At 38.2% G+C, this 14,804-nt stretch overlaps 1 protein-coding gene across 1 annotated transcript in view; it reads left to right on the plus strand.

The window, feature by feature from the left end:
* Positions 1-14,804, plus strand: part of LOC127423446 (renalase-like) — a 91,405-nt gene that overhangs the window by 61,700 nt on the left and 14,901 nt on the right. The window contains exon 5 of the mRNA XM_051667746.1: positions 7,688-7,861. Within this exon, the coding sequence (XP_051523706.1) occupies positions 7,688-7,861 (174 nt within the window). The remainder of the gene's footprint in view (positions 1-7,687; positions 7,862-14,804) is intronic.

Here is a 14,804-nt window from a genome sequence, read left to right on the forward strand (position 1 = left end):
GGAAGTGGGTGGGGGAGTAATGTAGGGCAGTATCCACTTTACACCATGACTCAGAGCTTTACTTAGTGTTGCAGCCATAAAATACATAGCCTGTACTTGTTTTTAGAGCTATACTTAAAAAAAAAAATAAAAAAAAAAAAATCTCAATAGTTGTGGCTAAGTTGAAGTCATTCAGACCACCAAATAGGTGGTCTCGTTTTACTTGAAATTGAAGTTGAATAGGGTCACATACCTTTTGAAAGGGATGATTCATTAATGTGGATCCGTACTCATTGTCCAGCTCTACCGAAACTGATTTCTGACAACTTAAATGGTTTAATGTGGTAAAAAGTGTTCTCGTATCCATTTCATTAGATAACCCTTCCTGCATCGGGATCTTTTATGCCGATTAACAATGGCATGTTCTGTAACCAGATTCCATTACCATGAGAAAAAAGAAAGCCTTTTTATGGATTCAGCAGACAGGGTTTGCATTATCCCTGGGCCTTCCACGCTCAGATGCTGCACCAGATTGTCTCTGTACCAAGGGGCACATTTACATGTTCCTAATCTTCCCCAGATGTTCCGCAGTGACATAGAAAGTGATAAAAGGGACATGTCCGGGCATAGTCATGTGACTGCTTCACCTCTGTTGTCGTATTCCATCATCATCAGTCGGTTGCTTCCTAATTGAACTAGTGTTCAGTGTTCTGAAGTGTTCGCTGTGACAACAAAATTACAGCGACCAAGAATGTGAGGGGATTGCATGGCATCTCTGTCATTTGGCAAACGACACGGCCATGTATTTTCATATGATCTGTTGATACTTTCAAAGAACAAGAGAAGCGTAAGTTTTTGATTGAACAAAAACAAAACGTTTTGGTTCAGGCTGAGGCTAGTTTTGTGCTAGTAGGGGGCAACTACATTATACCTTTACACCATGTCCTATCCTATGTCACGGATGTTCAAAAGTTTGGAATCATGAAGTAATTTTTGCTTTTGAAAAAAAAAATCTAATAATTTTCATACAATTTTTCATAAAATGATACAAAAATAAATAAAAATAGTGCCAAAACCATTAGTAATGTTGCAAATTATTATTATTGTCCGTTATTAATGTTTTATATTTTAATTTATTTTAAAATTAAACTTTTATCTGTGATGGCAAAGCCCCATTTTTTAGCATTCAGTACTCCAGTAAACACTGTGTCACCTAATTCTTACGAAATCATTCTAATGTGCTAATTTTTAAGAAACTTTTCTTATTATTAAAACAGTTAAAAATGGTTGTGTTATTTCATGAAGTTGCGATGCAGTCTTTTTTCAGTTGCTGAAGTATTGAGTGCTCTTGCATTTATTACAAGTCGTTTTACACATAGAAGTAGAATTTTGGCTTTAAGAATGGCCAAAGAATGGAATTAATTTTCCTTTAGAAACTCATCAGTCTATTGTAGTGATGGTCGATACCACTTATCTTCTTTTCAATTCGATACCAAGTACTACCAAGGCCAATATCGCCCTTACCGATACCTCTGTTAGATGGAATTTTTTGTTTTTGCAAATTCTTGGAAAAAACGATTATTTTTACAACCCATAGATTTTACATTTATAGGCCTAAAATGGAAAATTATTAGACTTCTGTTTTTTTTTTTTTAACCTTTGTATTAAGCATGGATTTTCTACAGTAACCACTTATCTTTATTCTGTATATGTATTTGTAAGGGGGTTTAGTGGAAAGGAGGAGGCGAGAACCGGCTTGACAACTTAAATAACAATTTATTAACCAAAAAACATTAACAAAACACACAACTGAAAACACACAGTACAGCTGTCTGCAATTCTCTCTCTCTCGAACTGTCGTCCCCGGCCACCTTTATCCCTCGCGCGCCCCATCAGGCTGATTGGGACCGGGTGTGTTTCATTCCAGCCCGGCCCCGACCTCCTCGGCTCTACACTCCTCCCGGCGTTGCCTCAGGCCGGGGAGCCCCTGGCATGACGTACATCCCCCCCCCCACCCTTCCTCTCCGGGGGGGGGGGGGCGTGCCTTATGCCCCGCCTGCCGGCGGGTCCTCCCCGCCTTCCTCGACCTGGGAGGAGACAGGAGGGGAAAAAACAACACAAAATGGTGAGGGAAAGGCCAACACGGAGCGACAGAGAGAGAGAAAGGAGAGAGAGAAAAAGAAACTCACCGGTTCTCTGATGCGCCGTCGCGTGGTCCTCGATGACTACCCCACCCTCTCAGGAGGACTGCAGCCGCTCCTCCCCGGGCGGACCGGAGTCAGATCTCCGACCCCCAGCGGACAGAACGCCCCTCCGCGTTCCCGGTGTCCCGTGGGGACTCTCCTCTGCCCCTGGCAGCGGCCCTACCACTCCAGGCAGTCGGGGAGTCGCTTCCCTCCTCCCCCCACGGACAGCGGTCTTCTCTCGACCCCTCCGCATTCCCGGGGGACGGCAGGGCACTCCTCCGCCCCCGGCAGCGGCTCCCTCGCTCCAGGCGGTCGGGGAGTCCCGTCCCCACTCGCCTCGTGGACGGCGGCCGTTCCCCGCGTCCGGGTGGTCGGGCTACTCCGTCGGGCTAATCCCTCCTCCTTCCCGGGTTTCGGCACCAGTGTAAGGGGGTTCAGTGGAAAGGAGGAGGCGAGAACCGGCTTGACAACTTAAATAAAAAATTTAAACAAAACACACAACTAAAAACACACAGTACAGCTGTCTGCAATTCTCTCTCTCTCTCGAACTGTCGTCCCCGGCCGCCTTTATCGCTCGCGCGCCCCATCAGGCTGATTGGGGACCGGCTGTGTCTCATTCCAGCCCGGCCCCGCCCTCCTCAGCTCTACAGTATTATACTGTAGGTCTGTGATAATAACCATAGTTTAACCATGGTATTTGTAGTAAAACCATAATAACAAAATTAACCATGGTTACTACAGTCATGGTTAGTCACCACAAATAAAACCATGGTTACTAATGAATACTACAGTATTACTATAGTAAAACCATTGTTAATTGTATCAAAAATGTGGTTTCCACCAAAAAACATGGTTACTACAGTCATGGTTACTACAATATTACTGTAGTAAAAGCATAGTTTTGGCCAAAAAACAAACAAACAAAAAAACATGTCTGCAGTCACAGATAGTACAGTCAAGGTTACTACAATATTACTAAAGTAAAACCATAGTTTGCGCCACAAAACCATGGTTTATATAGTCATGGTTACTGAAGTAACTATAGTAAACCCATGGTTTATTTTTGTAATGGTATAATTTATTAACAACAATTACAGAACATTCTGAATGCTTTAACAATGTTTAATGTAAATAAACTTGCAAACAATCTAATAAATGTCATGTTTAGATTTGTCCTTTTTTAATGTGAATTAACTCCAGCTGCAGTTTGTTGTTCTGTCATTACCTCAGCTAAGCACTGCTCCCTCTGTTTGAATGAGAACTGAGCTGATTCGTCATTTGTGACTGCTTGTGTCTTTCAGCAGTTCTCGTTTTAAGATGAGCGGAAGAAAAAATAGTAACTGAATAATAATATCACTAGTTTAAAAAAACATAATCTATGTTTTTATGTGAGGATCAAAATTCTCTATAAATTCATCACTGTCAGAAGTATTGATACATTAGGATTTATCCACCCATCCCTTTTAAGAGATAAAGGTTAATCCATACATTGCTCTCTTAAAAAACAAAGCATACTGGATCTAACCATGACAAAGAGGGAGGCAGACGTCCCAGATGTACAACATCAAGAGGACAAGTACATCAGAATCTATAGTATAGAGAAACAGACTCGTCAAATGTCCTAAACTAGCAGCTTTGATGAACAGTACATGCCAAACACCAGTTTCATCTGCAACAGTGAAGTCTTTTACACAGAGGGCCCTATTTTAAGAGCGCTACGTCTTAAGTGCAGCGCTATGCGATACGTCATATGTGCAGTCAGTGGGCCTGGCCATGAAGTTTTAATATTTTCATGCAAGCATGTGCTAAGTCTGGGGCAAGTGGTTTGGCTAAATAGTGTGCACACAAAGTGCTAATGGGCTAGGTTAAGTGCAATTAGAGTCTAAGGTTTTTCTCCAGTTATTGCACCATCTGCATCCTATTATATATTCCATTTCATGTCAAGCAATGTCGATATACAGTTGTGCTCAAAAGTTTGCATACCCTGGCAGAAATTGTGAAATTTTGGCATTGATTTTGAAAATATGACTGATCATGCAAAAAAACTGTCTCTTATTTAAGGATCGTGATCATATGAAGCCATTTATTATCACATAGTTGTTTGGCTCCTTTTTAAATCATAATGATAACAGAAATCACCCAAATGGCCCTGATCAAAAGTTTACATACCCTTGAATGTTTGGTCTTGTTACAGACACACAAGGTGACACACACAGGTTTAAATGGCAATTAAAGGTTAATTTTCCACACCTATGGCTTTTTACATTTAATTAGTGTCTGTGTATAAATAGTCAATGAGTTTGTTAGCTCTCACATGGATGCAGTGAGCAGGCTAGATACTGAGCCATGGGGAGCAGAAAAGAACTGTCAAAAGACCTGTGTAACAAGGTAATGGAACTTTTATAAAGATGTAAAAAGATATCCAAAGCCTTGAAAATGCCATTCAGTACTGTTCAATCACTTATTAAGAAGTGGAAAATTCGGGGATCTCTTGATACCAAGCCAAGGTCAGGTAGACCAAGAAAGATTTCAGCCACAACTGCCAGAAGAATTGTTCGGGATACAAAGAAAAACCCACAGGTAACCTCAGGAGAAATACAGGCTGCTCTGGAAAAAGACGGTGTGGTTGTTTCAAGGAGCACAATATGACGATACTTGAACAAAAATGAGCTGCATGGTCGAGTTGCCAGAAAGAAGCCTTTACTTCGCCAATGCCACAAAAAAAAAACCTGGTTACAATATGGGACGCTGCTCATGGGACACTCTTGGACTTTCCAGCATGACAATGACCCTAAGCACAAGGCCAAGTTGACCCTCCAGTGGTTACAGCAGAAAAAGGTGAAGGTTCTGGAGTGGCCATCACAGTCTCCTGACCTTAATATCATCAAGCCACTCTGGAGAGATCTCAAACGTGCAGTTCATGCAAGACGACCAAAGACTTTGCATGACCTGGAGGCATTTTGCCAAGACAAATGGGCAGCTATACCACCTGCAAGACTTTGGGGCCTCATAGACAACTATTACAAAAGACTGCATGCTGTCATTGATGCTAAAGTGGGCAATACACTGTATTAAGACCTAAGGGTATGAAGACTTTTGAACAGGGGTCATTTCATTTTTTTCTTTGTTGCCATGTTTTGTTTTATGATTGTGCCATTCTGTTATAACCTACAGTTGAATATGAATCCCATAAGAAATAAAAGAAATGTGTTTTGCCTGGTCACTCATGTTTTCTTTAAAAATGGTACATATATTACCAATTCTCCAAGGGTATGCAAACTTTTGAGCACAATTGTAAATGAAGACAGCCCATTCTGTTTTGTTTGCCATCGTTCCAGTGCTATGGTGTTTAGTGGTGAAATACTACCGAGAATGTTTGTTTCCTCCTGCCACAACGAATCCCCTGCTCTATGACTGTATTGTCGGCTGCACTACTCTGGACCACGATGTATGTGTTGTATGTGTTCTCTAGTGATCAATAGCTCTTTGATATCATCTACTGGTGAAATCCCCAAATGGCAAATGCAGGAACTGAGTTTAGACTTTGCGGCGAGAGTAGACGTGGTTCTCAGATGTCTTTGTACCATGACATATTTCTCAGGAAAATAGCAAATTATGCTTTGCACACATACTCCCACATATAGTGCAAGTATTCCCACCCACGGCCACTTGCATTTGCCCTGGCATGAAAATTTAGCTTACAGTTACTGCTCTCATTAAAATTGGATAAGTCGCTGTGCATAGCGTTGAGTGTAGCACTGTGCCTAGCGTTGTCACGAAAATAAGGCCCAGAGTTTCAAAAAAGAAAAAACATTTGAAACTGACATATAAAGAGAGAAGTGTAGAATGAGTAAAATAACTTAATGATTGGATGGTAAAATATTAAAAATGTGTATTATGGATGGAAGTATCTAAGTTTGAGGTGTTGAGCTGTTGTTAGAAAAGTTTAATCATAAGGTCCATGAGAAGTGTCATACAGGCCAATTACATCTTTGGTAAGTGCTGCAGAAAGCATAAGATTAAACTTTACCTGAAGATATAGAATAAACTGACTGCTAAAATGCCTGAAGTATCATTGCTGTAAGTGGAGGATTCCTGGATGAACAAAGTTTGAAGAAGACAGGATTTTTTTAAATAGAAATGGTAAGTTGGTTAAACATTAAAAATGTCTTTACTGTATTCTTGATGAATTTAAAGCATCCTTTGTAAATAGAATGATCATATTCTTTCAAAAAAATAAAAGTTCATAGTGATTCCAAACCTTTGAATGGTAGTGGATGTATATGTAAAACTATAAATCAAATGTCATGCAATGAACAAGACAACAAAAATGACTGATCAAGACCATTAAATAAAAAGCTCACAACAAACATGTAAAGAATTTTTTATAATTTATTTATTTATTTATTTTAGAACTGAAGCACATAGTTACAGGAGCTCTCAGGTCCAAAGGTGCTAAACCAAGCCAAAACTTTCACCAGTATCTCCAGGAATTTGCCACCCGTTGACACACAAGCACTGGCCCCTTAGAACCGCTCCTGGATTGCACATGTGTAAAGGGAAAATGATGGGTTAGCGTTTTGTTCATCTCTTTTGACCAAACATCTTCGTTGCTTTAGGGGAAGATACTGCTTATTAGAATAATGATGATCAGATCCTACTTTTTCTCTTGTTGCCATTCTCTGAACATCCTTTTTTTCTCACTGCAAACGGGTATCTTGGCATAGAAATATGCATTTGATTCCACAGGGGTGACCTTTAACCGTTACTATACTCAGTACCTGTGGGCCCTAAATAACTAAAGCAGGCCTTAGTGTGACTGCTTATTTCCAATAAATAACAGATGTTCCAGACGGGAAACAAGGGCAGAATAAAAATCTTAAAAAAGACTGAGAATGAATCCCAAAAGCTCAAGTGGCATTCTTTCACTGTTTTCTCATTTCAGCATCACTCACTGTCTGTTTAAACCTCATCTGCAAAGAGTACTTGTCCCAAACCCATTTGACTTTCTTACTTCTGTGGAACACAAATGGAGATGTTAGCCTCAGTCCATTGTATGAAAAAAAAAGATGAAATTGAAGTAAATAGTGAGCTAACATTCTGCTAAACATCATCTTTTCTGTTCCTTAGAAGAAAGTCATATGGGTATAGAACAACAGGAAGGTGAGCAAATGATGACAGAATTTTCATTTTTGGTTGAACTATCCTTTAACTGACTTAACCAGCAAGGCCATGATTTTTTACTGGTGAACAGCATGGCTGTTGTGGTTCAAGCACTGGTTCAAGCATCAAACTTGCTGGTCTTGTTAGCAGGGAAGTATGTTGTCAGACCTGGTGCTGTGGAAGCTCTGTGAGTTAGTGGCACAGCGTTTCTCTCATTTGATCTGTGCGATCTGAAGGCCAGTTCTTCACAAACACTGTTGCTGGTGTCTGTCTGAATTGAACAGAGAGAAGTGTAAATGAGATGAGCTAACAGGAGCCCAGAGGCTTTATTCTGTGCTGCTGTGTTTGTGTCTGTGCAGTGATGGGGGAGAATCAGCGGAGAAAGCTGGAGGCTGTCAGTTATTCTTCCCGCTATGCACTTGGACTCTTCTACAAAGCTGCCGTGCGGATCGACGTCCCTTGGGCGGCCCAGTATGTCTCCAATAATCCCTGCATTCGCTTCATCGCTATAGATGATAAAAAGCGCAATTTAGGTCAGTGCCTTTATATTTTCCCCCTCTCATCTCTATCTCCTGCTTTGACTCACATCTTTTGGTTTTTCTGTCTTTTTGGTGTCTTCTTGCTTTCATGTTTCTTTCATTCACCAGCCACGTACACACTGCAGATAAACACGGTTGTCACTCCTCTTTTGAGTTCTTAATTCCGTTGTGTACACGCATAGTTTGGTTATTAACGGGAGTGACAAAAGCATTCTATAACCAAATTCACTCCTGAAACTTTCAGTAAGTGACAACAACCAAAGTCACTCCTGTATAATTCAAGTAATGGCAATTGCATTATACAACCAAATTCAGTCCTGAAAAATGTAGGTAATGACAACTGCAATCTATGACCGAATTCATTCCTGAAAAATTCAGGTAATGGCAACTGCATTCTATAATTGAATTATCTCCTGAAAAATTCAGGTAATGGCAACCGCATTCTATAATCGAATTACCTCCTGAAAAATTCAGGTAATGATAACTGCATTCTACAACTGAATTCACTTGTGAAAAACTCAGGTAGTAAATTTACAACCGAATTCACACCTGAAAAATCAGGTAATGACAACTGAATTCTAAAAAGGAATTAATTCCTGAAAAATTCAAGTAATGACAGCTTCATTCTACAATCTTACCTCCTGAAAAATTCAGGTAATGACAACTGCATTTTACAATTGAGTTACTTTCTAAAAACTTCAGGTAATGACAACTGCATTCTACAATCGAATTACCTCTCGAAAAATTCAGGTAATGACAAATGCATTCTACTATTGAATTAATTCCCAAAACATTCAGGTAATGACAACTGCATTCTACAATCGAATTACCTCCCGAAAAATTCAGGTAATGACAACTGCATTCTACTATTGAATTACTTCCCAAAACATTCAGGTAATGACAACTGCATTCTACTATTGAATTACTTCCCAAAACATTCAGGTAATGACAACTGCATTCTACAATCGAATTACCTCCCGAAAAATTCAGGTAATGACAACTGCATTCTACTATTGAATTACTTTCCAAAACATTCAGGTAATGACAACTGCATTCTACAATCGAATTACCTCTCGAAAAATTCAGGTAATGACAACTGCATTCTACTATTGAATTACTTCCCAAAACATTCAGGTAATGACAACTGCATTCTACAATCGAATTACCTCTCGAAAAATTCAGGTAATGACAACTGCATTCTACTATTGAATTACTTTCCAAAACATTCAGGTAATGACAACTGCATTCTACAATCGAATTACCTCTCGAAAAATTCAGGTAATGACAAATGCATTCTACAGTCGAATTACCTCCCGAAAAATTCAGGTAATGACAACTGCATTCTACTGTTGAATTACTTCCCAAAACATTCAGGTAATGACAGCTTCATTCTACAATTGACTTACCTCCCGAAAAATTCAGGTATTGACAATTGCATTTTACAACCGAATTCACTCCTGAAAATTCAGGTGGTAAATTTACAACCGAATTCACACCCGAAAATCAGGCAATGACCACTGCATTCTACAACCAAATTCACTCCTGAAAAATACAGGTAGTAAATTTAAATCGAATTCACACCCAAAAATTTAGGAAATGACAACTGCATTCTACAATTGAATTACTTCCCAAAAAATTCAGGTATTGACAACTACATTTTATAACCGAATTCAATCCTGAAAAATTCAGGTAGTAAATTTACAACCAAATTCACATCCGAAAATCAGGCAATGACAACCGCATTCTACAACCGAATTCACTCTTGAAATATACAGGTAGTAAATTTACAACCGAATTCAATCCTGTAAAATACAGGTAGTACATTTACAACCAAATTCAAACCCAAAAATGTAGTTAATGACAACTGCATTTTACAATTGAATTACCTCCTGAAAAATTCAGGTAATGGTAACTGCATTCTACAATTTAATTACTTCCCAAAAAAATTCAGGTAATGACAAGTGCATTTTACAATAGAATTACTTCCCGAAAAATTCAGGTATTGACAACTGCATTTTACAACTGAATTCACTCCTGAAAAATTCAGGTAGTAAATTCACAACCAAATTCATACCCGAAAATTTAGGTAATGACAACTGTATTCTACAACCGCATTCACTCTTGATAGATTCAGGTAGTAAATTTACAACCGAATTCACATTCGAAAATCAGGCAATGACAACCACAGTCTACAACCGAATTCACTCCTGATAAATACAGGTAGTAAATTTACAAGCAAATTCACACCCAAAAAATCAGGTAATGACAAATGCATTCTACAACTGAATTCACTCCTGAAAAATTCAGGTAGTTACAAATGCATTCTACAACCAAATTAACCTCTGAAAAATTCAGATAGTGACAAACACATTCTACAACCGAATTCACACCTGATAAATTTAGGCACACTTTTCTGGACACTGATTTCTTATTGTGCTATAAAATCACAGAAACAACAGAGGTATGTGATTTTCATTTGCAAATTTTGATACGATCTCTCTCCTCCATAGTTGCTCCCACAAGCCCTGCTCTCTAGGGCTATCATAGAGCTGCCTGGTTTGTGTGGGGACATGCGTGTTATGTAATTTATGAGAGACTATTAAATTACTGATTTTTTTTTTTTTTTACATGTGCTTATCTAAAGACATTTTTCAGGTTTTCATCCTTAAAACTCTCCTGTGTGCGTTTTCCTATTTCCTTACACCCTCTGATTAAGTATCTCATTTAGAAATTTAGAATTGTCAGTTGTCACACACTTGGAACATGCATCAGCCAATGAGAATAAAGGATTATATGAAAGCTAATGTTAGAGGTGATAGTAGTGTTTTTATTTATCTCATGGATGTTCATTGTCTTCTTTTCAATTCGATCCAAAGCACTATCAAGGCCAATATTGCAGATAATTAATGTAATTTTTTGTGATTTCTAAGGATATATTGTTTAATTATAACCATTTATCAGTCTATTTAAAATCCATTATAATTAACAATAAATAAACAGCACATTAGTAAGGATGCTACAAAAGACAGTAGCTGTTTGTGGACAGTAGGAAGTGAGGCAGCTCACTAGGTTATGGAACAAACTCATGTGTTCTACAAAAGTTTGTGTATGTTACAGTTTTACATGTGGTTGTGTTAGCGAATATTTTTCTCAGAAACTTTGTTTCAGTTCACGACCATGTATCTGCAAGAGCCCACTGGAATTGGTCTCATGAAAACAGCCTCTGCATGTGTCACCTTCCATTCACTCCAGTGTTTCCGAGGGCAGCATCATAATTAGGAGAGCTGTTAAATTTTGCATTCTGCTGTGCTGTTCTTACAGGCCAGAAAGCTCCTTCCACCCTCCTCAGCCTTCACACGGCCATACTTTAATCTTCATTTTCATTTCTGTATTGTTTACCTTGTAGTTCCAGTAAAGTAGGTCTGCGCCTGATTTCACAGAGCACCCCAAGCTCTTTTTGAAAACTTTTTGGCTGTCTGCTAGATAAGCTATTATTGTGTTCCTTAGTGTCTGGCAAGGAGCACATTAGTGCAGTTAGGTAAATCGAAAGTGAGCTAGATCAGGGCTAGATGATGGTTTGCCAAAATCAGAATTGGTTCGTTAATGATGCGAGGTTGATTACTTAAAGAAACCTGAAACTTATTAGAAAAGTGTAATACTTGCCAAAATACTAGAATGACCACGAAAATGTATTCTATCTATTCAGATGGAATTTTTTTTCTAAACGACTTTTAAGTTACAGTTGTCTGCATAGAGGTGTCTGTTATTTCATGTACTGATTTGAATGGAATCGGGATCTCTGTAGTTATTACTGAGGTGGGAGTATCTGTTAATCTGGATGTGGGCATTACTGAGGAAGGTCATGTCCTCTGGATGTGTGCACATATATTATTAAGCATAAATACTGTATATACGAAAGGTGCACCAGGCAGACAGAAGATCTGCTTTACATATGGTGTTCAACAAAGGTCACAGACAGTCCTATCCAGACAGCATTAGATTTCTCGGATGGCCAAGTTGGCTGAAAATAATTCAATTTTACAGAATGTTTACAATTTTTACAGAAGTTTTCGATTCGGACGGGTTTGAAATCCCAGTACGGCTTGAAAACAAAAATGTGCTAACTGCCTTAAGGAAAATAGTCCTGTCCGAATAGGGCTATAGAATATTAATTTATTTGTTAATTTGTATGTAAAAAATAGGTTTTGTGGTTGTAACTAGAATTGTGAAAATTGAATTTGAGTATATTTAAAGGAATATTCTGGGTTCAATACAAGTTAAACTAATTCGATAGCATTTGTGGAATAATATTTATTACTACATAAATTATTTTTGACTTGCCCCTCCTTTTCTTTAAAAAAAGCAAATATCTGGGTTACGAGGCACTTACAATGGAAGTCAATGGTGCCAGTCTGTAAATGTTAAAATACTGTTTAAAAATATGTCCACAATAAACAATATACATGTAAACATGATTTTAGCGTGATAAATTCACTTATTAACCTTTTCTGTGTAAAGTTATATCCAATTTTACAACTTCTTTACCATGATGATGTAATGTCAACAAACCCTAAAATGACTGTAAAAATGAAGATTTAAACAACTTTACAGCTCAAATAATGAATGGGTTTTAACAGAAGAATTAAAGTGCTTTTATAAATTTTATTAAGTGATAAAGTTCGCATTTCTACCTTTAAACCATCTCTATTCACTTTTATTTTAACTGCCTCACTGTAACCTAGATTTTGTGCTTTTTTTTTTTTTTTAAGAAAAGGAGGTACAAATCGAAAATACATTTTTGTGGTAATCAACATTATGCCACAAATGCTGTCGATTGAGCTTAACTTGTTTTGAACCCAGAATATTCCTTTAAAGTACCACCAGGAAAACTCATCCCTTCCAAATGGGGCTATAAAATATCAATTTATTTGTAAAGTGGAATTAATTCAAATGTAATAATTAGGTGGTAATTCTGGAAATGTAAGTTATTTTCTGTCAGATAGTACATGCGTTGTCCTATTTACCCTGTGAACTTTGCGACAAGCTCTGCGCCCACTAAGAAATAAGTGACTCAACCAGCAGGCCCGATGCCAACCCTCTCCCCACGCTCCATGGCTTCTTTCTCTTGCGCGCACATGGTCACATTCTGGCACATGCACACTTACATATACATAATTTTTTTTTAGGATGGCCTCTCTTTCGTCCGTCTCTCTCTCACTCTCTCACACACACACACACACACACACACACATCCTCTGCTTCTCCTTTTCTTCTCCTCTTTGCCTGGCCCTGTGCCAACCACATATAATCTGAATGTTCTGCTTATGGAAAATGACCATGCCTCTGTGTTTTTGGCCCTATGCTGGTATACATAAAACTGTTGAGTTGGTCAGCTAAAGTCAACCTAATACTGACTGGTTAGAGCATTCATTTGAGTTATTTTCACACATAGAAATCAACACTAAACCTTTATGTCATGTCCATAATTGTAAAGTTAATCCTTTCATTAAATTTTGCTTATGTAATTTGTAGTGAAATCAAAAAGATAGGTGGTGCACTCTTTCAGAATTTGAAACAAAATGTCCACCACATACTGTAGTTTTCAGAGAACTTTGTATATTTGGCACCATCTTAAAGACGTTTGTGTATTCTGAAAAAAAAAAAAAAAAGTTTTCTTCCACCATCGTCCAAAATGAGAGTTAATTTACTTGATATATAAAAAGTGAACCTCATATTGACTGGTTAGAACAATAATTTTAGCTTAGGAAACAATACTTTTTTGGGCCATGCCAATTATTCCTTCCTTTGTTAAATTTTGCTGATTATAACTGATTATTTGTAAGTGAAATCAGAAAGTTAGGTAGTGCTCTCTTTCACTTCGCTGAAATGCTAGTAAACTCTTATATAAGCAAATGATTACAACTGAAAAAATGACTTCCTCTTTCCTTCACTAGAACCATGCCAGCTTCGCAGCTAATATTTGGAAGATTTTCCTTCAATCATACATCCTCAAACACCATGTTCTCTTGGTGCACGCCAGTAGTCATGATTTAAATGGCTCATTGTTCCCTGTTGATCCACAAAATGTTACTGAATAGAATAGATATTTTAACTGACTGTATTTACTATAAAGCCCCTCCTTATAAGTAACAATAAAGCCGATGTGTTAACCATGTGAATCTGCCAGTGGCTTTAATATTACGATTTATCCAGTCTCTCTGGTCTTATTCAGACCCAGCCCTTGATTCTCAGGTTTTAGTCCATGATGAGATAAAACATCATCATCCCATTTTCATTTATTGACCCAAGTCACTCCATCTCCAGCTGCTTAATCACAGCCTATGTTTATTGAACCCAATAAAGCATTATTTCCCCCAATCCTGTTAAATATGTGTTTTAAAGTATTGTCATTAGAGGGATGACTACACTATGTGCAAGGCTAATATATCAGGCCTGGTCTCATTCATGGGTCATGGCTCTGCCAATCAGCTTCGCCTGTAAAGTATTAGATCATGGGATTTGGTGTGCCCATAGATGATATCACCGAGAAACCGTGGTCTGGAGAAGAGAAGGCTGTAAACTGTTTGGAACAGTTACTTAACTCCATTCACGCTAACCAACCTCGGCTGACTGGAGTATTATGACAAAAAAATAATGTTGATCATGTCACATTAACAATGAAAATGCCACAGCTAGTTTGCCTTGTTAAAAACATATATCACATTGTGTCAAAGCTTAATTTGATATGTGCATGTGTTCAGTTTTCACGAAGAAGACTTATCTGAGAAGGTTTCCTTTTCTGGGGTCATTTCTGTGACACTAACTTCACCAAATGTAATTGCAACAATAATGTTTTCAAACAGTTTTCTCAAACACTCCCACCTGTCTTTCATTGGTCAACAAAACGGATATTCCTGCCCCAAACTCAGTTCATTGG

Source organism: Myxocyprinus asiaticus, chromosome 32 (genome assembly GCF_019703515.2).
Source record: "Myxocyprinus asiaticus isolate MX2 ecotype Aquarium Trade chromosome 32, UBuf_Myxa_2, whole genome shotgun sequence".
In the NCBI taxonomy this organism is placed as follows: domain Eukaryota; kingdom Metazoa; phylum Chordata; class Actinopteri; order Cypriniformes; family Catostomidae; genus Myxocyprinus; species Myxocyprinus asiaticus.